At 45.7% G+C, this 23,418-nt stretch overlaps 1 protein-coding gene across 1 annotated transcript in view; it reads left to right on the top strand.

Moving 5' to 3' along the window:
* DNAH5 (dynein axonemal heavy chain 5) overlaps nt 1-23,418 on the top strand; it is a 227,512-nt gene that overhangs the window by 85,696 nt on the left and 118,398 nt on the right. The window contains exons 36-40 of the mRNA XM_048507883.1: nt 1,407-1,585; nt 10,917-11,104; nt 15,708-15,902; nt 17,744-17,878; nt 19,563-19,670. Coding sequence (XP_048363840.1) covers nt 1,407-1,585; nt 10,917-11,104; nt 15,708-15,902; nt 17,744-17,878; nt 19,563-19,670 — 805 coding nt within the window. The remainder of the gene's footprint in view (nt 1-1,406; nt 1,586-10,916; nt 11,105-15,707; nt 15,903-17,743; nt 17,879-19,562; nt 19,671-23,418) is intronic.

The following is a 23,418-nucleotide window of genomic DNA, read 5'->3' as shown; positions in this document are numbered from 1 at the left end:
GCTCTCCCGCCCCTTCAGCACGCGTCATTTTTGGCGCTGAAGAAACGGCACCCTCTGCGTGGGGCAGTGGGAAACACAACCCCGCGGCAGAAATCACTCGTGCCGGGAGCGCGTTGGGAGTAGTGCGCCGCAAATGGTAAGTGGGGAAAGCCCCAAGCACAGATGGGAGAATTCCTGCCAGAACCACACAAAGGGCATGCCTCTTAACCCACCCTTTTTTGTGATTGGCACTGCTCTGATGAATGGAAATATTGCTATACACTCCTTTTTCTCCAGGTTTAAATGTGGCCTCAAATCTTAGAGAGAATGCTGTCCAACTTCTTTTCATTCTCATTTGGTGTCTGCCTTTCTAAACTACAGTATATTAGAAAGCTTTGTATTCAATAGCTGTATTGTGCAAAGCTAGCTATAAGGCTGAGCCCCTGACTCCTTCCCATGGCTGGGATTTAAAGCCTGGGTGTGACCAGAGAATGTTGGGTCCTTGATTCTCAAGTCCTCGGCTTCATAGCTGCCAGACCAAACCAGAATTCTCTATCTACCTTTTTCCCTCTGTTTGTTTGTTTGTACTGTCCAGGAATACGGCTGCCTCCCAGCACCCTGCAGCCTAATCTACTATCCCCCCTTATCATAAATGCCTGCCCAGGGAACCCTGGAGCACCCCGTGACTAACAGCCCTGCCCCTGGACTTTCCACAAGGAGCAGGGACCTCCAGGAAGGCAGCAGCAAGAAAGAACAGTAGATAAATGGCAGCAGAGCCTGAGCAGCAAACCTCAGCCACTCAAGAGAACAGGGTGGAAGCAGCATAGCTGTGGCCAAGCTGCCATCAGCAGTCTTCAGCAGCCGTAGAGAGTGCTGTGGTGCTGGCACAGCCCCAGCCAGGCTGTAATCAAGGAGGTGGGCCAGGAAGGCTGAAGAGCCAGTCTCAGGTTGGCAGGGCAAGACAGCTTGTCAGCTCCCAGGGGGCTGGAGCAGAGAGCTCCCGGGGGGAGGGAACCTCTAGAGGGGGGTTAAAGGGAAGCAGGGCAACAGGGGAGAGGTTGGTGTGATGCAGAAGCTCAAGCTTGCAAGAGTGCTGTGAGGTACCTGACACAATTAAAGAGCTTGCGAACTGAAGCCAGAATCTTGTCCTGTTTGGTCCAAAAGGGTGATCGAGCTCCTATGAGGCCAAGGTGGCCTACTCTGCAGGGATGGCCAGCAGGGAGAGCTCACATATACGATATTTCATATATTTTAAATGTTTAAGCTGTTTTGATTCACCATTGTGGAGAAAAGTGGAATCAGAAATAACTCTAAATAAATGTTCAAAAGTTTTCCTGGACCTGCTTTGTTTTTTTGGAACCCTGACTTTAAACTCTGCTTAATCATTTTGTCAGAGCTGATGGGCGTTTGAATGTCTCCCTTTGTAGGTGTTACATCACTTTGGCCCAGGCCTTAGGCATGAGCATGGGTGGAGCCCCAGCCGGCCCAGCAGGAACAGGAAAAACAGAAACAACCAAGGACATGGGCAGGTGTCTTGGAAAATACGTGGTGGTCTTCAATTGTTCGGATCAGATGGATTTTAGAGGACTGGGGAGAATCTTTAAAGGTCAACCTGTCTTCTGCTTTATAAACTGTGACTTTTGATAAAAGGCAGAGTTTTAGATGCATTATAATTCAAGGCTGTGTGTGAGTGGAAAATGAGAGATGTAAAGGAGAAGATGGATTTGAATGTGTAACTTCACCTAAGCAGGCAACCAAATGCTGTCGCCAACTGGAGCTTTTGTCTCCAGGGACAGAAAATTCTCATCTCACCTAACAAAATAGCAGTTTGCTACCTCAAAAATGCTTGTGGGGGAACTCATAAGATCTTAACAGTGTGGACAGAATATTGTTTGAACAGTTAAAACATAATGTCTCAAACATCCCTACCATACAAAGCTTGTTGTGAGTAGAATTTATGTTCTGAGTTTCCAAACTGATAGCCAAGTTGGCCAAGTCTGGGGATGCATTAATCCAGTGGCTGGAGCTTGGTTCTGCCAGCAAAATGTAGGGGAGGGGAGGGGCCTTTCCAGGCTTATTCTGGCCTTTGAGGGAGGGCTCCCGGGGGCCAGGCCTCACTGGGATTGCCCCCCTCCAGGTTGGGAAATTCCTGGAGATTTTGTGCTGGAGTTTATACTGGTCTATGACTGTGATAAAGTTTGACTTGAGGACGGAAGAGGCTTCAGCTGGATGCAGGGCCAGAGGTTCTACCCTCAAAAACCGCTGGAGATCTCATGGAATTGCAACTAATCTCCAGATGACAGAAATCAGCTCCCCTGGAGAAAAAAAGGCTGCTTTCCATCTTACTGGGAAAGCTCACTGGTTATTCGGGCCAGTCACCAGCTTCCAGTTTAACTTACTCCGCTGAACGACTGCTTTGAACTTTGAAAGAGGACTCATTGGGGCCTGGCCTGGCCAGAACACACCAGGCAAATTGGTACCACATGACTTGCTTGGCTCACTTAGGTATGGCTGCTTGCCATTGTTCAAAACAGCCACTTCATGAAAACCAGTGTGGAGTAGTGGATAGAGTTTCAAACTACAACTTTGAATCCCTACTCTGCTGCAGAAAGTCCCTGAGTGATCCTGGGCCAGTTCCACATTCTCAGCCTACTGTGCCCTCACTGATGGGTGGATTGGCCAACAAGAGTACCAGGACACCTTCCTGTGGGCTCATGGCCTTCCACCCACACCTGCCTTGCCAGCCCTCTGGCAGAAGGACTCGCCCCAATTCACCTAAGCCTGGCTCAGGGTGGGAGAGGTGGTGGCCCCCAACCAGTCTGAGGCAAGGGAGAGGAGAGCCAGGTCTCCTGGTGCCCCACACCAGAGGTGAAACTGGGGAGGGGACAGTGCCAAGTTTGACTTATTTGAGGCAAAGCAGATACTGGCACCCAAGCAGAGCAATCCCCAGGTGAAGTGAGGCAGATGCTGCCATGCAGCTCAGCCAGACCCACATAAGACCAAGCAGGCAGCGGCACCCAGGCCAAGCACCGCATGAGACAAGGCAGATGGCATCATTGTTACCCAAAAGAGACCCACAAGGAGAAGCATAGAGTGATACCTGGCCCAATCAAGCCCCACACAAGGCAGGGCAGAAAGGGTGTCTGACCTGGCCAAAGCCATACATGAGGTGGGGCAGAGGGTGGCACCCTGGCAGGGGCATACCACTAGCTGGCTGAACTGTTCACTGCAGTCGCCATCTGAGCTGTTTGCCGTGCTCGCTGGCTGAGGTGTTCGCCGCAGCCACAGGCTGGCTCCTGCCCCCTCAGGGAGGCCGCGGAGGGCAGGAGCCAGCCAGCAGCCACGGTGCCTGTCTGGGCGGGCCGCCGATCCTCACCCCCGGCCTCCTTCAGGCTCCCATAAGTTAGGTGGGGGGCGGGGAGCTGGGGAGGGGAGCGGGTATGGGGATCCAGTCATGCCACCTGGTCTGTTCAAGGCCTGCCTGACGTGAGAAAAGTGGCACCTGGCCAGCTGGGTGGACTGACTGCCTTTTCCTTTTTTTTTTTAAAAAAATAATTTTTATTACCGTGTTGCCCTGAAGATAAGACAGTGTCTTATATTAATTTTTGCTCCCAAAGATGCGCTATGTCTTATTTTCAGGGGATGTCTTATTTTTCTGTGTTCTGTTCGTTGGGCTGCTTCCAAACAAAAACTTTGCTACGTCTTACTTTCGGGGGATGCCTTATATTTTGCACTTCAGCAAAACCTCTACTATGTCTTATTTTCAGGGGATGTCTTATATTCGGGGAAACAGGGTAATTGTGTTATCGCCTCTTCCAATTGATCGCTTTCCTCTTGAGACAGGACTTTGTTCTGTTTTTCGTCTACATTCCCATTCTGTACTTGTTTAAAAAGTCTTTGATAAAATTCTTCAAATTTCTGCCTAATCCCTTTTATTATCTGTTATTCTTTTATTATTATAATCTCTAAGTGCTTGTACCCTTTGTTTTTCCTTTCTTTTCTTTAAGTAATTGGCTTAATGTTTCATTGAATTTATGTTTGTTCTTCGAAATTGATTTTAACCCATATCTCCTTTTTCCACATCTCTGTCCTATCTAGATCATCTTGCTGTGCTTTTAAACTATTTAATTCATTTTTATCTTTTATAGTGTATCTAGCCTGAAGTTCATCTCTACTCACTTTAATTTTTCCACTAATGCATTCCTTTCTCTATTCATAACTCTTTTCCATCTTGCTTGGATATCCATACAATATTCCCTTACCACTGCTTTCATTGCATCCCAAAGAGTCTCTCCTGTTACTGTGCCTTTATGTTTTTAAATTGTATTTTATCTTCAATCCCCTTTTTTCTTTTTCATTCTTCATTATTATATTATTGTATCTCCATCTAAATTGTTTCACCTCACTTTCTAATCTGAACTTAGCAACCATTGGAGCATGGTCTGAAATTGACTCTGTGTTTGTATTTCAATACTCTTTAAAGCATCCCATTTTTTGTTAATATATAATCTATATATGTATTTTTTATGTCTATTCGAGAAATAGGATGGTTGTTGGGGTATATTAAGCTCTTCATACCTGTTTACAACATTCCATTTCTTTAACCCCTCATCATTTCTTAAATCCATATTATAATCACCAATCATCAATGTTTCTCCCTGACATTCTTTCTGAATCCTTCTAAACTGTTTTTGTATAAAACTCTTCTGTCTCCTGTTGAGGGCATACACATTCATCACTGTTACTTGAACATCATTGATTCTGTCCTTTACTATCTACCATTCTGATCTGTTAACAGATCCTCTAGCGAAATATTTAAATCATCTTTCACCAATACTGCAACCCCGTGTTTTTTTGTATGTGCCCTGGATTCTCCTATGATCTTCCAGCCTTGTACTTTTATCAGAGGTTTAATATCAAGCATTTTAATGGATGTCTGTCCATTTTAATGGATGTAATGGATGAAGGCATATATCCATGTGTTCTTTCCTTATAAATCTGGCTAATTTGTATCTCTAGGGCCCTTTCCACACGGGCCATATACAGCGTCCCAGGGATGGCAAAAATGCCGTCCCTGGGAGACCGTTCGCACAGGACGTGTTGCTGTTTCACAGCAGCACCGTCCTGGCTTTCCCCGGGCGGTGTGAAGCTGTCCCTGAAAACCTCGCTCAATGAGTGAGGTTTTAAAAAAACAGCATGTTCCCACTGGCGCGGTACGAACCGCACCGCCGGGAAGACACTGTTTTCCCCATTGGCTCCACTCACCATCTTGTGCAGTGTCCCTCTGGAGCAGAGGGACCCGCCCACGCTGCTCTCTGACCTCTGCAGTCCTCCAGAGCGACACTGGATGGGACGGTGTGTGGATGGGGGCGACCGGAGGTGGTTCTGTATGGATCCGCCTCTCCGGCTGAGGGGGAAGTGCCGGCCGCTCGCACGCTAGTGTGCGAATGGCCCCCGAGCCTCTGCCGGCATAAATTATGCCGGTGGAGACTCGGCTTCACGCATGTGCAGAAAGGGCCTTGGAGTCTGAGTTTAAACCATTTATATTTACAGATACAATTTTATGTAATTTCCTGCCATGTAGCTTCATTCTTTTCCCTTTCCCCCAGTCCTGCTGTCTTTATGTTTATTTCCCCCCTATTTATTCCACCCCTTCTCCAATCATTTGAAGAGTGGATTCCTCTCCCCCCCCCCCATATCTTGGAATTGTTTTGGCTTTCCACACCACCCCATCCCCCGACATTATTTTCCTTACTTTTTTCTCTTAACAATTCCAGCATAGAACACATTTTTCTCTCCTTTTGTGTTAAAACACTTTCCCTTCTTGGCCCATCCACCTCTTATCAATTTACTGTGGTATTTCCGGGCTTCGAGCCAGTAGCTCGATACCTAGACAAAATAATAGCTGTTACAGATGAATGTTGTTAAAACATTTCTAAACTCTACAAAACACTGTTAATGTATTAATTATTTTTAATGTTATGTTAAAAGCTATTTGTTTTAAGGGTGAATTATTAATGTCTATACGTTGAAAAAATTGTTAACTTAGAAGAAGCCTTTTTCTGGAAAGTATATGTTCTCTTGTGCTGCCTCTTGGACTGTTTGGGCTTTTGAGATGCTTCTCCTTCCATTTGAGTTTCTTCTTCTTCTGACATGCTTTGCTCGTCTTGATTTTCTTGATGTGACATGGAGACTCCCACTGTCGTTAGGAGCTTTTTAGCTTGATCTGTTGTTCTAGCAATATGCTTTACTCCATCAGAGAAGTGCAGGATTCCCATTGGTAAAACCCAGGTGAATCTTTTTCCTGCTTTATATAAAACATTTGCATATGGTAGAAGATACCTTTTAATCTCCAACGATTCTGGCGACAAATCATTTCTTGCAATAATTATCTTCTCTTTAAACAACAATGGTTCAAGAGCTTTTAATTTCCCAAAAAGAGCTTCTTTCACTTTCTCACAACTTATCATGATGTCTGTAGGTCTGTTCTCTCTCGCAAATACTCTGTGCATGCCCTTTCAATCCAATCTGGCATTGCCAGATGTTAATAGAATGTTAATAGAATGTTAATAGAATTAATGTTAATGTTAATAGAATTTCACAATTTAATTAGCTCATTAACCATATCTGATTCAGTATCCAGCTTTGGCATTCTGACTAAATGTAAATATATTCTACGTTGTCTGTCTGCCATTTCCGCCACTTTCATTTTTAACTGGGTAATCTCCTTGGAGTTTCCCTCCACTTGTTGTTCAGTTTTTTTTATTTTCGCAGTGCTCTCATATAGTTTCTCTGAGACATCCTTAATACCTTTGCCCATTGCTTTTAAGTTCTCTTGCACAGTCTTGGAGAAATCATTAAAAGATTCTTTTACTTGTGACATGAAATCGATCATGTCTTGTTTTGAAGCTGGAACTTCTTTTGGAGACATGCCAGCTTTCTTACTTTAGCCTTTTTAATGAGTTTAAATGCACTCACTGCTTATTATCTTGTCTTCACAACTGTCCAGAGTGTTTCTTTTTTTAATGTTAAAGTCGTTTCAACATAGTTATTTTCACATTCTATGCTTATTTTTCAAGTTATTTGCTAGGAGAATCCAAGGCCGCAACTTATCTTCTTCCGCGCATGCGTGAAAAGCCTCCTGACGGCCTTTTCCTCCTTCCTTCCACCTCCCACTTTGGAAGGGAGGAGCAGGGTTCAACAGGGTTAGTCTTTTCTTCTCTGTCTCCCACTGTTGGAGGCAGGGCCAGGCCAGGAGAGTGGCCCTTTCCCAGGGCTTTTTGTCCACCCCTGTTCTCAGGATAAAATGGAGGGGAGGAGAATGGAGGAAGGTGCTTTGAGTCCCCATGGGGGAGAAAAGTGCTATAAATGAAGTAAGCAAATAAATCAATATAGCTGAATGTGAAGGAGCAGGTAAACGGTTGAAGGGTGGGTAGGAAAGAGAGAAGACATCAGGGAAGGATGAGGATATGAGGGCTTTCAGGTAGTGAGAAGGAAGAAATAGTGTGAGGAAGCTGAAACAGGAAGATATGTGCCCTTCTCAAGGCTTTGCAACTGCCCTCGCAACCAGCACCATGCAGGTGGGATAGAGTTTTCCTGGGTAGAAGGTGCCAGGGCAGGGTAGGGCAGACAAGTGAAGGTGGAGAGAAGGTAAAGGTCAGCTGTCTGGTGAGTGGGGAGCAGAGGCCATGGGGGCTTTCAAGAAAGGGAAAGTGGAAACAATGGGAGGGAGAGATGAGCTGCACATGTCCTTGCAGGTTCCTGCTTGAATGTACTGTAAATAAATTTTGATACACCCTGGTTAAATGGGTCTATTTTGGGGGTTGGGTTTTTTTGGTAACATGGTCAAGGTGTGCTTTTCTGCTTCCCAAGCAATAAGACAGAACAATTAAGTAGTAAATGAATGCTTTCAAGGAGTAACATTTTCAAAAATGTAGCTGACCATGTATCAAGAATTGAAGTTGATAGATTTTTTTCTTGAATCATGTTCTTCATGTTGCCTGACCAACATTCTTCATGAACCAAAATTTCAGTATGATTGCAGAAGTTGATAATAGATTGGTTTTTTCAGTGATTTTTGACTGAATCACTTCAAGATTCCTATTAATCCTAATAACCTTATTAAATATAACCGATGCAGACACTGTTAACGCCCATGACAAACAAAAGGTGATTCTGCAGAGTATGGTTTATAGTTTAAATTTTTGATGGTGTTTCATTCCCCCTCAGCTGATGTTAACAACCTAGTGAACCCTGCTGGCTTCCTGGAACAGCTCAGGCTCAAACTAGATGCTACATGTAATGTGATCACCACAGGGACTGTGAGGGCAGGGGTAGATCAGAGCTCATTCTATCCCTATGCCAATGGTGGCGAACCTACGGCATGTCTGCCAAAGGGGACACCTAGAGCCCTCTCTGTGGGCACGTCCACCGTCTCCCCAGCACAGAGTTCACCAGAGAGCCATGGGGCCAGGCTGCTCCCCTTCCCCTCTCCACGTGCACCTAAGGACATTTCTCACATCACCCACCCCTCTGTCCAGCAGCCCAATGGGAGCATTTTCTCCCTCCCCTGGCTGGGGTAAGGCGGGCAGCTCACATACGGCGTTAGGGTGTGGCGCAGACGGTAGTCTGTTAAGTCTGTGGCAAAGGTGGTTCCTGTGATGGGGTTGGAGGGGAGCATATATCACAGCATGGCATAGCTGCAGGGGAGCTGAGTGCTTGGGCCACAGCGTGGCCTTTGGGGTACCAGCCCTGCATGTGCATCTGGCCCTGACTTGTTTCCTGCTGGTGGCTTATCTGTAAGAACATCACACAACACTTGTACAGAGGAGGTGAACCAAAGGTAGGAAATGCAATCAGATGCCATTTTCAGAGCAGGCCAAAAGCTGGTGGTTAGTGGAACATTGTCCCCTTGCACTGGTGGTCAGCAAATTCAAAAGGAACTCCAGTTGAGAATCACTGCCGTAGGTTGTTGATTCAGGGAATATCCATTTATTTAGTGTTAACTAATAATGTTAGCTATTTTTGGTATAGGGATAGATTTGTATTGGCTGCTTCAAAAGCATGCCAAGTGCAAACTTTTACCTTTCAATAAAAAGTTGTTTGTATCATTTGAAAGCTCTGTTATTGTGTTTTTCTTTTAAGACAAAAGATATTAATGCATGAGTTGTTTTTCTAAACTAAAACCTCAGTATTCAGGTTAAATTGCCGTGTTGGCCCTTTGCAATAAATAAGTGAGTTTTCGGTTGCAGTTTGGGCACTTGGTCTCTAAAAAGTTTGCCATCACTGCCCTATGCCATAAGGCCAGCCCATACTGGACTGCTCCAGCACTTAAGGACTGAATTTCCACAGGGAACTCAGAGCTGGTTTCCTGCCACCAGTAGCCAAGGTCATTATGGGCTACATATAAAATGTAGCTCCTACATGGCCTTCTGTGCAATCCCAGCCATGGTAGAAGATTTGTCAGCCTTCCAGATTCTTCTAGAACTCGCTGAGTGTTCCCTCCCCCTCCCTCCTGCATCCCGCTGGAAAATCTCCTGCTCAGGAGCAAGGGAGGAGGGGGCACTCCCCCCAGTTCTCTGTCAGCTGCTGTGGTTTGAGGACATATAGTCAGCTTGTGTGTGAGTTTTCAGTATTTTCTGAGGTAAACTATTTGGTTTGTTTTCTGTTGATGGAGTGAAAAGAGGCACTCTTTGAGAAATGTTCAAAATGTGATGGTGAAAAACGATGGCCATGCCAGTTTCCTCCTTTGTGTGGGGAGGGGCAAATCCAGGAGTATCTCTTGCTCCTTTTGGAATCCCTGATTGGGCGGGAGATTTTCCCACCTAATGCAGGAGGGAGGAGCAGGGAGCACTCAGAGAGTTCTAGAAGGATTTGCTGAAGCTGACAAATTTGCTACCATGGGTACCTGCACAGAAGACCACCCTATAAACAACAGTTACAGGTAAATACAATGTTGTTCTTCAGAGGCGTAGCTCCAAGGGGGCAGGGGCACACACCCCTGTGGGGGTGTGGGAGGGGCATTCTGGGGTGGGGCAGGTGCGTTCTGGGTCAGGACAGGGCGGAGGACGCACTGGTGCACCGGGCGCTTTCCCCCCTTGCTACGCCTCTGTTGTTCTTTTGACCTCAGCCAGACAGGAAACTTAATCCAAGATGTCCAGAGATTTTTAATTTAACTTCCTGTTAAATTAGGCCTTCTTTCCTATCCTTTAACCCTCCAAACGTGATTTCTAACATCTTCTTCCAGCTACATCTTGACTTCCAGTAAGTAGCTCCTACTGGTTGAATTGGAATACTATTCCAATTGACTCCTGTGTACGCTAGTGTTCTGTACCTTATTTATTTATATATTCGGTTTACCTGCCACTGTCTTTCAAAGAGTTTCAAGACTCAGTAAAGATTCGAACTTTGGTCTCCTTCCTTTGTTCATTTATTGAAAGCATTTCTACATTAATTTTTCAGATATTTCCACGAGGAGGCAAGTTGCAGCCATTAAAACCAATATTGTAACTACTCTATCACAATGTCATACTAGCTCTGTTCACAAGTTGCAATGAATGAATGTACAATCCATGTTCACTTGATTTTTCTTTATACATGTATTGAGTAATTCTGATATGATGTTCAACTCATATAAAGCTTAACTTTCAATTTAAAACCCCAAATTTATCCAGATGCTGGTCACAAGTTTCATTTGTAAAGAGAACATGTCTTCCAAACAGACAAAATGCAAGATTGTACATGCACTCACCAGCATGCGAATGTGACAGAGGCAGGCATTAAGCATCTGCCCTGAGTCCCAAAGCTGACTTGCTCCGAGTTATTTTTGAGATGCCTGGGAGTGCTGCCATTGGGGTGTCAGGACATGTCCTCATGTAAACAGAGCCTCTTTGTGTTACCTCCTAGAATGTAAGCTCTGACTTTGTTTCATGCTTCAGGTCTTGCACAGTCTGGATCCTGGGGCTGCTTTGATGAGTTTAATCGCATTGATTTACCAGTGTTATCTGTTGCGGCGCAGCAGATTGCAATTGTCCTGACCTGTAAGAAGGAGCGTAAGAAGAACTTCATTTTTACTGATGGTGATAATGTGGAATTGAATCCTGAATTTGGGCTCTTTTTGACAATGGTAAGCACTTTGATGACATCAATAAGCAATATTTGCCACTCTGCTCCCTTTGCTACCTGTGTGGCTGAAATGTGTGTGCCAGGGTTGAATATTGCCTGGAAGATAAACTCTCTAGGCAAGCAGCCCTATCCTTTTTCTTGAAGCAGTTTAGGAGATCTTTGAAACACACAGAGATAAAAACAGCCAGGAAGCTGATTAAAAACAACCAAATAGCATTATTATATCAGGCTGTTAAATCGTAAACCAAGAGAAACACAGCAGCAACGAAACAAAACCAAATCAAAGTCTAAATGGATGATCAAGTCAAGTCTTGTTTCATCTGCACTGGCTTCCAATTCACTTTAAGGTATTCATCTTAAATCTATCTATATATATAAAAAGCTAACAGTGTTTTTGTTGATGACAGTATACCTCAGTAACTGCTGGGCCAATTCTTCTGAAAATTCCCAGCCACTATAGTCAGCCAGGCGAGAGTGTTTTTAGATGTTCACATACCTGAAATTTCATACCTGGCCCAGGTAAAACACCTTTTTCCTGGCGCTCCCTGGTGAAGGACATGCAGCTGCCTGTGTGTAACTGTCACTTTTAGAATGTTTGTGCTGCTTAGAATGTTCACTCAGATGGCCAAATATGAGCAGAGAAAACAGTACTTAGGCAGAAACTCGAGTGGAAGTGAAACACATACACACACATACACACGAGGGAGAGGGAAGGGAGGGACAGGGAGGGGTGGCATGCAAGGGAAGAGAGGGAGGGAGAGGAAAGGGATGGAGTGGGAGCCATGCAAGGGAAGAGAAGTGAGAGAGGGGAGACAGTGAGGGGTGGCATGCAAGGGAGGAGAGGCAGGGGGCCCAGCATCTTGATATGACCCACCCACCCTAGCGGAAGGAAAGGGAAGGGAAGGAGGGGTGGCATGCAAGGGAACAGAAGTGAGGGAGGGAAGAGAGTGAGGGGCGACATGCAAGGGACGGGAGGGAGGGGCCAGGCACCCTAGATTCCCTGAATACTGCGATTACAGTTAAGAAAACCAGGCACGCATTACTCAGGAGTAAGCTTGGTACAGCAACTGTGACATACTTTGAATGGCTGTATCCGCCCCTCAGAAGGTTTCCTCAGAAGCGACACCCATTGCCACCAACCAAACTTACTCCCAGGTAAAGGATCATGACCAGCCAGCCTAGATGTGTGGGAGGGGTGCCTTTCCATTCCCCCCCAAGGAATGCGGGCACACACATCAATGACATCGCACAGTATCAGGCTGCGTGTTTGCATGAGCACGTACTGCTGGCCTCTGCAATTGATTTGCTGCTACTGTTCCTTTTCCATTTCACCATATTAAGCCACAGCAACGCGTGGCTGGGCCCTGCTAGTATATATAAAAATCTATCAGTGCGTTTTTCTGCTGACAGGGAATCTCCCAAACTACTGGACCGATTGCTTTGAAATTTTCACACAACGTCACATTCGCGTGTGGCCAGGTTTCCATACTGTTTCCACATCTCCTGTTGTGTACATGTCACAACTGTGCCAGTTATTGTATACATGCCACACCTGTGACAGTTGGAACCACAGTTCTGTTCCGCAACAGCGCCATCTGCTGGCCGTCAAAGCAATACCCTCTGATACAAGGGAAACAACCATGCCTTCCTTGAAAACCACTGCCATCTGGAGTGAAAGGGATGGGGCGGGCCATCTGCACATGGCCCACCCACCCTAGTAGAGGAAGGGGAAGGTGAGGGAGGGTCCGGCCGGGTTGCCATGCAAGGGAACGGGAGAGAGGGAGGGGAGCAAGGGGCCCCTTGCCCCTCCCATCCCTTGCAAACACTGTGCAATGACACATGTTCGAACCGTTCGCTTCCCCTTTTCTTTCTTTTCCACTTCACCAGATTCAGCCACAGCAACGCGTGGCCGGGCCCGCTAGTACAGTAAAAGAAGTTAAAAGCATATAGTATTCTATATAACTTGAAGCCAACATACTTGAAGAATTTCTTTCTCCCATATAAACCTACCCATGTAGTCTGATTCTCTTCGAGGCCCTGCTTTGGCTTCCCCCACTATCTGAGGCTAGATGAGTGAGAAAGCAACCTGTTGTCAAACCTTGGATCTGGAAATCACAGAAACTGTAGGTTTATTCTAAAGCCTTTAATTCAGAGTGTAGGCAACATCGTAAAAGAAGAATCTGGCGATTCCTGCGCCAACCCCTTATCTGTATCCCATTGTCCCCTCCCATCGAGCCAAATGGCTTCTACTCTCCTCTACAAACTACAAAGCATTCATTACAAAGCATTGCGAGCCTGGGAACAGTTCACACCTTCCTTTGATAAGATCTGTGTCCGGGATACCCTGGGGCTCCGAGGGGAAGATGCCGGGCTTTCGGCCCACATCAGAGGATGGTACACCACCTCCCACTGCCCGACCTGCCATTTGGCACTGACAGGATCAGTCCTGACACCCGAGAAAGATCCTTTCCAGTTGTGGCACCAAAACTTGGAGACTCCCTCCATAGGAAGATTCATCTGTCTCCCTTGATCAGTGGCTTCTGCCAGTGGATGAAGAGTTTTGTTTCGTTTGGTGTACCCCAGTAAGTTTTAGTAGCCCTATTTCCTGGTTGTGTTGTTATATGTGCATGCCTTTCTGTATGTTTTAATTGCTCTGACCTCGATGGCCTAGGATGGCCAATCTCATCCCATCTTGGATGCAGTTTGGTTACTACTTGGTTGGGAGATCATCAAGGAAGTCTAAAGCTGAAGAAGAAGAGTGTGAATTTATACCCCACCCTTCTCTCCTGTAAGGAAAGACAAGGTGGCTTACAAGCTCCTTTCCCTTCCTCACCCCACAACAGACACCTTGTGAGGTAGGTGGGGCTGAGAGAGTTCTGAAGAACTGTGACTAGCCCAAGGTCACCCAGCAGGCTTCATGTGGGGGAACAGGGAAATAAATCCAGTTCATTAGATGAGGCTCTGCTGCTCATGTGGAGGAGTGGGGAATCAAACCCAGTTCTCCAGATTAGAGTCCACCTGCTCTTAACCACTACACCACGCTGGCTCAAGGAGGGGATTCAAGCCTGGGTTTCCTAGATCCTAGTCTGACTCCTTAACTACTACACCATTTTGGCTCTCCATGCAAAGGAAGACAATGGTTGTTCACTTCATTTGATATCAGTTCTTGTCAGACTTGAAATTAGAGTATAATATTTTAAACTTGATCAGCATCTTTAACTGATCCGAAGAAGGTAATTTACCAAAAGGAACAAATTAGATTGGAATCTACTAAGTCATGATGAGCATCCAGTCTATTCAGTTTATCCAGCTCATTAGAACACATCGTTACAGAGAAGTTCTGACACTTCTGGATGGAAAAAGGCATTGCTAAATCAAGGGGAAGACTCCTGATTAAACGTTGTGCTTGAGAAAAACAGAGTTTTCCAGATGAATCAATATTCTTTGTTGGTTTAAATGAGAAGCTCACTGTTTTACCAGCTTCCAGAAATCTCTAGAAAGAATAGTGTTGGCTGAGCACGTTCGCTGCTGTGACCGAAATTTTTAAACTAAATAAATAAAAATAAAAATAGGCTGTTAACAGAAAGAAAAGGTAAATTGTAATGGAAACCAAAGCATATGAAGCATGGCACTATTCTCATTTTATGGAAGGAGAGAGAAAACTATTGCATCTGCTCCATTGTTGTGTTTTTTCTACCTGGTCTTCAAATGCAGTTGAAGAGTTTTTCTGAGGATATGCACAATTTGAGATTCAAACCAGTTTCTGATTTAGTTAATTTATGAAGGAGTGTTCTCCTGCTTACCTAGAGAGTCCCCCACATAGAAACCCATCCCTTGTCTGTGGATGTCTTCAAATGGAATGGCTGGATGTTAAACAGTCAGGGTTCGGTAGCATATTGCAGACCAATAAGATCTTAGGGGTAGAACCAGGGGGCATTCATTGAAAATGCTGGGAGGAAGAATTAGGACTAATAAAAGGAAACACTTCTTCACGCAACGTGTGATTGGTGTTTGGAATATGCTGCCACAGGAGGTGGTGATGGCCACTCACCTGGATAGCTTTAAAAGGGGCTTGGACAGATTGATGGAGGAGAAGTCGATTTATGGCTACCAATCTTGATCCTCCTTGATCTGAGATTGCAAATGCCTTAACAGTCCAGGTGCTCGGGAGCAACAGCCGCAGAAGGCCATTGCTTTCACATCCTGCACGTGAGCTCCCAAAGGCACCTGGTGGGCCACTGCGAGTAGCAGAGAGCTGGACTAGATGGACTCTGGTCTGATCCAGCAGGCTTGTTCTTATGTTCTTATGTTCTTAAATTTCAGTACAGTGAAGGACTGATGGATACCTGGTTCAGGGCAGGGCATTTAACTTGAACTGATTGCCAGTCAGTGTCCTCAAGTAGGTTTGTGGCGTAATGCTTGAGGCACTGTAATGTTAGACCAGGCACAGTGTATTAGAGGAAATAAAGCTCTTTGTTGCAGATGATGTGCTTTTTGAGTCTGGAATAGGACCTCCCTTGGCCCTTTGTATACAGTGCTAAATAAGCTTGCCAATGATGAGACCCATATGAATGAGAGCCCAACTGATCATTCTCTCCCATCAGAACCCCGGGTATGCTGGCCGCCAAGAGCTGCCTGAAAACTTGAAGATCAACTTCCGCTCAGTGGCAATGATGGTTCCAGATCGGCAAATCATCATCCGTGTCAAATTGGCCAGCTGCGGCTTCATTGAGAATATTGTGCTTGCAAGGAAATTTTTCACTTTGTACAAGCTCTGTGAAGAGCAGCTGTCCAAGCAGGTAAGGGTGGCTCAGTTGTGTTTGATGAAGAGATTCACAATGCATTTCTCAGCAGAACGACATCCCTCTCGGCCAGCTTGACTTCTGCTGCCTCAGAAAGGTGCAGCTTTGCTTAGCATTAACTGTTTGTCAATCAGTTGAAGAACCAGAAGTCTTCCTAAAAGCTGCCATCAGCATCGCAAATGAGGCTGGTACTATTGGCAGTACTATTTAACACGTGCTATTTAACATAGCAGTACTATTTAACATGTGGTCTCTTTCTTGGTTATTTTGATGTGTAAGGAACAGGGTGCTTGATTGATTCTTGAGCTGGTAGTGGAGCTGTTTATAGGCAAAGTTAAGCAATTCATAGGGTGGTATTCCTCATTGTTATGTATAGAGGTAAAAGTTGGACAGTGAAGAAAGATGATAGGAAGAAAATTCTAGATCTAGAGCAGGGGTCTGCAACCTGCAGCTCTCCAAATGTTCATGGACTACCATTCCCATCAGCCCCTGCCAGCATGGCCAATTGACCAGGCTGACAGGGGCTGATGGGATTTGTAGTCCATGAACATCTGGAGAGCTGAAGGTTGCAGATCCCTGATCTAGAAGAAAGTTTTAGATCAAATTAAGCCAAAATGCTCCCTGGAAACTAGAATGACCAAACTCAGACTATCTTACTTTGGTCACATCATGGGAATACAAGACTCACCGAAAAAGACACTAATGCCAGGAAAAGTTGAAGGCAATTGGAAAAGAGGAAAACTCAACAAGAGATAGATTCAAATAATACAAAGACAAGAAAAATATAGCAATACAACTTTTGCTCACAATAATAACTCCCACTTAGTGAAATTAACAACAAAATGGCCACCTAACAAGACCAGCCTTGCATTTCTTTTGGAAAGCAGACAAGAGGGGTCTCTGTGCACTTCCTGGGGGAGGATGTTCTGTAACACTGGAGCTGTCACTGGAGCACGGCAGATCTGTACTGGAACTGAACAAAAACCTTGAAGGGGGAAGACTTGACTAGGAGGCAGCTCTGGAAAGATCAGGACTGGCAAACATGCTCATCATATGCAGAAAATTAGCACTTCAGGAATGGTAACTTTATTTATATACGTGTATTTATGAAAAGACAATAATGCTCAGGAAATTTGAAGGCAGCAGAGTAAGAGGAAGACCCCGTGTGATAAGCGAGTGAGTTCAGGCTTCCATTCAGTGAGATTGTGGAGCCTGATCTGTCTGCCAGCTTCTTAGCATTCAGTCTTAATCTAGAGATGGACAACAACTTTTCTAGACAGGGTTGCCTACTCTGGTTTTGGAGAACTCCTGGAGATTTGGGGATTGGGGTCTGGAGAAAGTAGTGTTTGGGTTTGTCCTCTGAAAAAACTGTTTCTTCCTGGGGAAATGGTCTCTGTCGGCTGGAGATCAGTTGTGATTCCAGGAAAACTCCAAGCCCCTGTTTCCAAAGAATCAAAGCTCTTGTGACAGAACCACAGTTGCTTAAGGAACATGCACAGCTTTTCCCCTCTGTCCTTCTGATCTTGGGGCAAACTCCTGTTGGGGGTTTCAGTGTCAGTACTGGTCAGTTTAGGTAGAGGATCAATTATTTTTACTGCCTGTTCTTTTATAAAGGCAGAACCAGATGCAACAAAAAAAACTTGTTGTAAATGGTAATCTTGAGTCAATTTCCTGGCCTGCTCTTCTGAATCACATAGTATTAGAAATACATCCTTTTCCTACACCCATATCCTTCAAGATGGGAGTTATGAAAACACCAGGATTACTTTTTGCTATTCTTGACATAAAATGTGCATTCTTGTATTGTCCTGCCTAAAAATCTTTGACTCTCTTGTTAGGTGCACTATGATTTCGGGCTCAGAAATATATTATCTGTGTTACGGACCTTGGGAGCAGCCAAAAGATCAAACCCGGAGGATACGGAATCCACTATTGTAATGCGTGTCTTGAGAGACATGAATCTTTCTAAGCTGGTAAGCCTTGCAGAAATGATTAGAATGAAAATGTCAGTTTCTTCTAGGCAGTTTCCTTTGACTGAACTTCTGCTTCCCAAATGAATTTTGTGGTGCATCCTTGCTAATTATTTTATTTGCTTGAAATGTGGGAGCGGTCTTTGTTGATTCCCTTCTTTATCTGTTGTATCCATGTTCTGTTGATCATCTGGAGTTATGTCTGAGACTCTTAGGCTTGTCTTCGCTAGAACCCCTTCAGTTGGCACCTTCAGTGTGTTCTCATCTCCATCCCTCTTGGCTGTCTGAATGCCACCTTGTTCCTCCTACTTTTGACTTCCTACCCAGTTATACCTTCTATCCCCGTGGTGGCGAACCTTTGGCACTCCAGATGTTATGGACCACAATTCCCATCAGCCCCTGCCAGCACGGCCAATTGTTCTATCCTAACCAGTCCTGAAAATTAGTTTTTACCTATGAATGTCTCATCTGTATGCACATGTTGGTGTCTTTTTGCTGATGGAAGTTATAGAATCTCTTCTCAACAGTACGTAGGTAATGGGTCTGCTGTGGGGCCCCAGGAAAAGATTTATCTCATCTCTTAGTTGCTGGGGTGGGGGGGACATCTGGCCCAGCTTCTCAGGGTCTCCATCATCCTCAGAGTGTTGTACCTGCAGTTCTCACCATTGTAGCTTTAGATGAGTGGTATTTACTTTGTGGCTTGAAGGGAGCTGCATTTGCAGTTTGCAGTTATCATTGACCAAAAGAGTCACATTTACCTGGCATGATGCCTGCACCTCAGGGGGTCAGGCAGCTCACCCATTCCTCTGATGGTGACTGTTTCAAGGTGGGAACCACCTGTCAATAACAAGCCCTGCAGGGCAAGGCCCTTGCCCACTTTTCTGAAACATGGGGTGGGTGCTATATAGGGGATTAGTACTCAGGCGGCTACGTCAAAGAGCCCTGTAGCTGACCTAGATCAACCTTACCTGCATTATCCTCTTAAACATTTTTCAAGCATTATCAGTGTAACAGAACTTCTTTGTCACAAGCTTCATTAGCACTTCCAAATCCTCTCACTTCTGTGCAATCCATCGTGTCAGGCCTGCTTTTGGTGGGCGGGGTTGTTTCGCTCTGTGTGAATTCCTGCTTTTGCTAGCTCACAGCCTGCCAACAACCAGGTACATTATCCAGCTATGCCCTGGCCCTGGCCTCTTGAAGGCCACATTCTCATAACTGCTTCTCTGCTTCTTTGGCTGGATGGGAGGGGGAAGGAGAAACTGCTTATATGAGTGACAGCTCTGCTAAATTGGCAGAGCTGTCTTGCAACTGTTCTTGACCTGTCTTCTGCCTGCAATAAAGAAACCTTTGTGCTCCACAAGTGTCTTCATGGTCTGGTCAAGGGGGTCTTGACACATCACCGTGTTCCTTTCTCTGGATGCCTTGGCTGCGTGTTTCTTGTTTCGTCCTCTTCTCTTTCCTATCAGTATTCTTACCTCTCCAGGCTCCTAGGAAGGGAAGCTGGGCTCTGCCTTTGCCAGCACTGCTGTGGAAAATGTGTGTGTTTCAGTGAGTTGAGGCTCTTCTCTAAAGTCTAAAGTGGTGCTAAATTTCAACAATGCAGCATGACCAGGAATACTGTTGCAAATAAGCATTATAGAATTACAGAAAACAAGTGTTTCATTTTGGTTTTCGTTGTTGTTGCTAGATTGATGAAGACGAGCCCTTATTCTTGAGTCTAATTGAAGACTTGTTCCCCAGCATGCAGCTTGACAAAGCAGCCTATCCAGAACTTGAGGCTGCCATTAGCAAGCAGGTAATGCAAATACCCGTATATACTCGTGTATAAGTCGACCCGCATATAAGTCGAGGCACCTAATTTTACCACCAAAAACTGGGAAAACTTATTGACTCGCGTATAAGTCGAGGGTGGGAAATGCAGCAGCTACTGGTAAATTTCAAAAATAAAAATGGATACCAATAAAATTACATTAATTGAGGCATCAGTATGTTAAATGTTTTTGAATATTTATTTCAAAGAAAAACAGTAAACTAGCTCTGTAAGTGGAAAAGAGGATCAACAAGAACAATATGGTCTCAACAATACCTTTAAAAGTACAAAAACCTTAACTCAATCAGCAACCAAGCTAAAACACAAGAGTTAAAATCCTTCAAAACTGGATTTTTGGTCAGGGGAGGAATGTTTATGTTAGCAGGACCAACATTTCAGAGTATCTTTAGGAAACCCTCCTGATTATACCACCCAGGTTTGGTGGAATTTGGTTCAGGGGGTCCAAAGTTATGGACCCTCAAAAGGGTAGCCCCATCTACTATTAGCTCCCATTGGAAACAATGGGGGATGGGGCACTCCCTTTGGGGGTCCATAACTTTGGACCCCCTGAACCAAACTTCACCAAACTTGGGTGGTATCATCAGGAGAGTCTCCTGAAAAATACCTGAAATGTTGGTGCTGCTAGCCTAAAAACTGCGCCCCCTGGTGGCCGACAAAATAAAAACCCTAAAAAATTTTTTAAAATACATCTCACTTGCATATAAGGAGGGCTTTTCAGCACAAAAAATGTGCTGAAAATTTTGACTTATATGCGAGTATATATGGTACATATTTTGAAAGGGGCTGTTGCTGCAACTCAAAAAAGGCACTTGCTGCGGAAAAAAACACAGTTAAAGAAAGAACAAAATTATTAGAGGTACTAGAGCATTTTTTGCTTTGGTTTGCAAATGGATATGCCTAATGGGTTATATTTACACACACACACACACACACACACACACACACACACACACACACACACACACACACACACACACACACACACACACACACACACACACACACACACACACACAAAGAGTAAAGTTTAAAACATTCATGCTAGGACAGGAAAAGGTAACCTGAAACTATGGTTGTGGCACTTCTATTTCTTTTTCCACTTAGGTGGTTGAGAAGATTGATCATAAATTTTTTTTGTTATGGTTGGGTTGTGGAGTTTGTTTCAATGTCTGTCCAAACTGTGGGTCCTCGCCAGTAACTGCTTGTTCTGTTGAAGCCTGTGACATCCTTCAGTTTGGTTGCTCACAACTAGAATATAACCCTTAAAGCAGTGGTGGTGAACCTATGGCATGGGTGCCAGAGGTGGCACTCAGATTCCTCTCTGTGGGCACACGCAAACAGACTGTCCCCCCCCCCCGCCCCCACACACACACATCTAGGCTGGCCTGGGCCACTGGGCTTGATTATTAGCATTAAACCTAAGACCTAGTTTTGGGGAAGCAGTGTAGGTAACCCTGTTAAGAGCTGTTAAACCCCACTGATTTTCATGCGAAGAACTAAAGTGCGATCCTTTACCTGGGAGTAAGCTCGGTTGCTGGCAATGAGGCTTGCTTCTGAGCAAACCCTCCTAGGGTCGTGATTCACTCGTTGGAAGAGTTGCACGGTTGCTTCAAAGCAAACCCACCGACTACCAGCAAGCTTACTTCCGAGTAACACATGCCTCAGAGCCAACCGTTTTTTTCTAAACGTAAATCTCAGTATTCAGATTAAATTGCCGTGTTGGCACTTTGCGATAAATAAGTGGGTTTTGGGTTTCAGTTTGGACACTCGGTCTCGAAAAGGTTCGCCACCACTGCCTTAAAGCAATGACCGCAGTAATGCTAAATCATGAAAGACCACTTTATAAAATAGCAAAAAACAACTATGATACAATTGTAGCTGATGATCATCACTTACCGTAAAGTGGTCCTATTTGAAATGTGACTATTTTAACCTGTGACCATAAACCTTCTTGATACAGTGCAGCTTCCAATGGTAAGTGGAGGACTGTGAGTGGAGAGTTTGGTCAGAAAGCTAGCAGAACATGATAGAGACCTAGGTGAGAGCTATTCTCCTTGATGTACTACCTGTCTAAATTCAGGGACATTTTAAAACAGGAGGTCAAATTTAAACATATAATCTCTTTCCCCTCATTTTGAAGTAGTCCTGTACCAATACTGGTGCACTACACCATCATTTTGATTTTGTAGGTAAGACCTGAGTTAAGGGAGACCACCAGCATAAGCCAAGGGGGTCCTACCTCCCACCATACGTAGCTTCCTGTGGATCACTGTTTTGCAGCATTTTCCTCAAAGCATAAATCCTGTGGTCAGTGCAGGCTGGAGGAGTGGTAGCAAAAACTTGGCTGTTCTTTTAGGATGGGCAGACAATCTAAGGAAATGTGGTGCAGAAGAACTTGGGTAGATGCCCACTACACCCTCCTCCTTTCTTGAGCAGACGCCAACACTGTTTCAGCAAAGTGGACAACATCTCTCCCCAACCCTCAGTCCACCCTCTCACAAGCTCAAGTGTGGCTGGGCTAGTCCTGGAGTTGTGCCTAATAATGGCCTTTCGTGGAGGCTGGGCCCCCATGGCCTCTGCCAGCGCCTTCTCATTATGAGCCAGTGGGCCTCCCTCTGTGCTTTCCTCCATTATCAGCCCTGCCCAACCTGAGACTTCAAATTGCCATCTTTCTGGCTACTGCTGCTCTCAAGGGGTCGCCATGCCCAGGCTCTGCCTCTCTCCAGACCCCTTGGGGAGTGAGGGAGGGGTGGGAGTGAGGGGTGGCATTCAAGGCAAAGAGAGGGAGGGGAACCGGCACCTGGACATGGCCCACCCACCCGAGGGGAGAGGGGGGAGGGGTGACATGCAAGGGAAGGGAAGTCAGGGAGAGGGAGGGGAGGGAGGGGTAGCATGCAAGGAAGGGAGGGGGAGGGGGCTCAGCACCTGGACATGGCCCACCCACCCTAGTGGAGGGAGAGGGAGGGTGAGGAGTGCCATGCAAGGGAAGGGGGATGAGGGAGGGGAGTGAGTGAGGGGTGGCATGCAAGGGAGGGGGCCCAGCTTCTGGACATGACCCAGAGGGGGAGGGGAGGAGTGCCATGCAAGGGAAGGGGTGTGAGGGACGGGAGAGAGTGAGGGGTAGCATGCAAGGGAGGGGAAAGGGAGGGGTTCCAGCATCTGGACATAGCCCACCCTCCCTAGTGGAGGGAGAGGGAGGGAGGGGAAGGGGTGCCATGCAAGGGAAGGGGAGGGAGGGAGGGGTGGCATGCAAGGGACTGTATCACCCTGGCCAGCTGTCCTCCTCCCACTCCTGGCAAGGGAGTCTGCCTGGTTTTCCCACCTGCTTTCCCTGCTGGGCTGGTGTCAGAACTCTCCGGCGCTGTTCTGCTAAACCAGGTGGAGGTGGGGAGGGTTTTTCTTGCTTTGTGATCATGGTTGCCACTGCCTGGCCTGGTCCTAGTGTTAATGGTGGGTGTTGGGGGCGGGGACTTCTCCAGTCCTGATGTCATGTGGCCTCTCGGCCAGCCCCCAGCCCTGCAGGTAAGTGTGGGGCTCACTTTGGCAGCCCCGGACATAATGATTAACTGTGTCTACCAAGGAATACATGTGATTTAATAGCCACTTGCCCAATAAAATTGAAAGGACTCCTGTGGCACCTTATAGAGTGACTAACAGCTTTCTTTTGATGTCCAGAGTCCATTTCATCAGCTATACAGTCGCCTTCCTGGGC

Source organism: Sphaerodactylus townsendi, linkage group LG09, assembly GCF_021028975.2.
Source record: "Sphaerodactylus townsendi isolate TG3544 linkage group LG09, MPM_Stown_v2.3, whole genome shotgun sequence".
NCBI classification, from domain to species: domain Eukaryota; kingdom Metazoa; phylum Chordata; class Lepidosauria; order Squamata; family Sphaerodactylidae; genus Sphaerodactylus; species Sphaerodactylus townsendi.
Note: the sequence above shows the minus strand (reverse complement) of the source record. Positions and strands in the feature narration are given on the sequence as shown.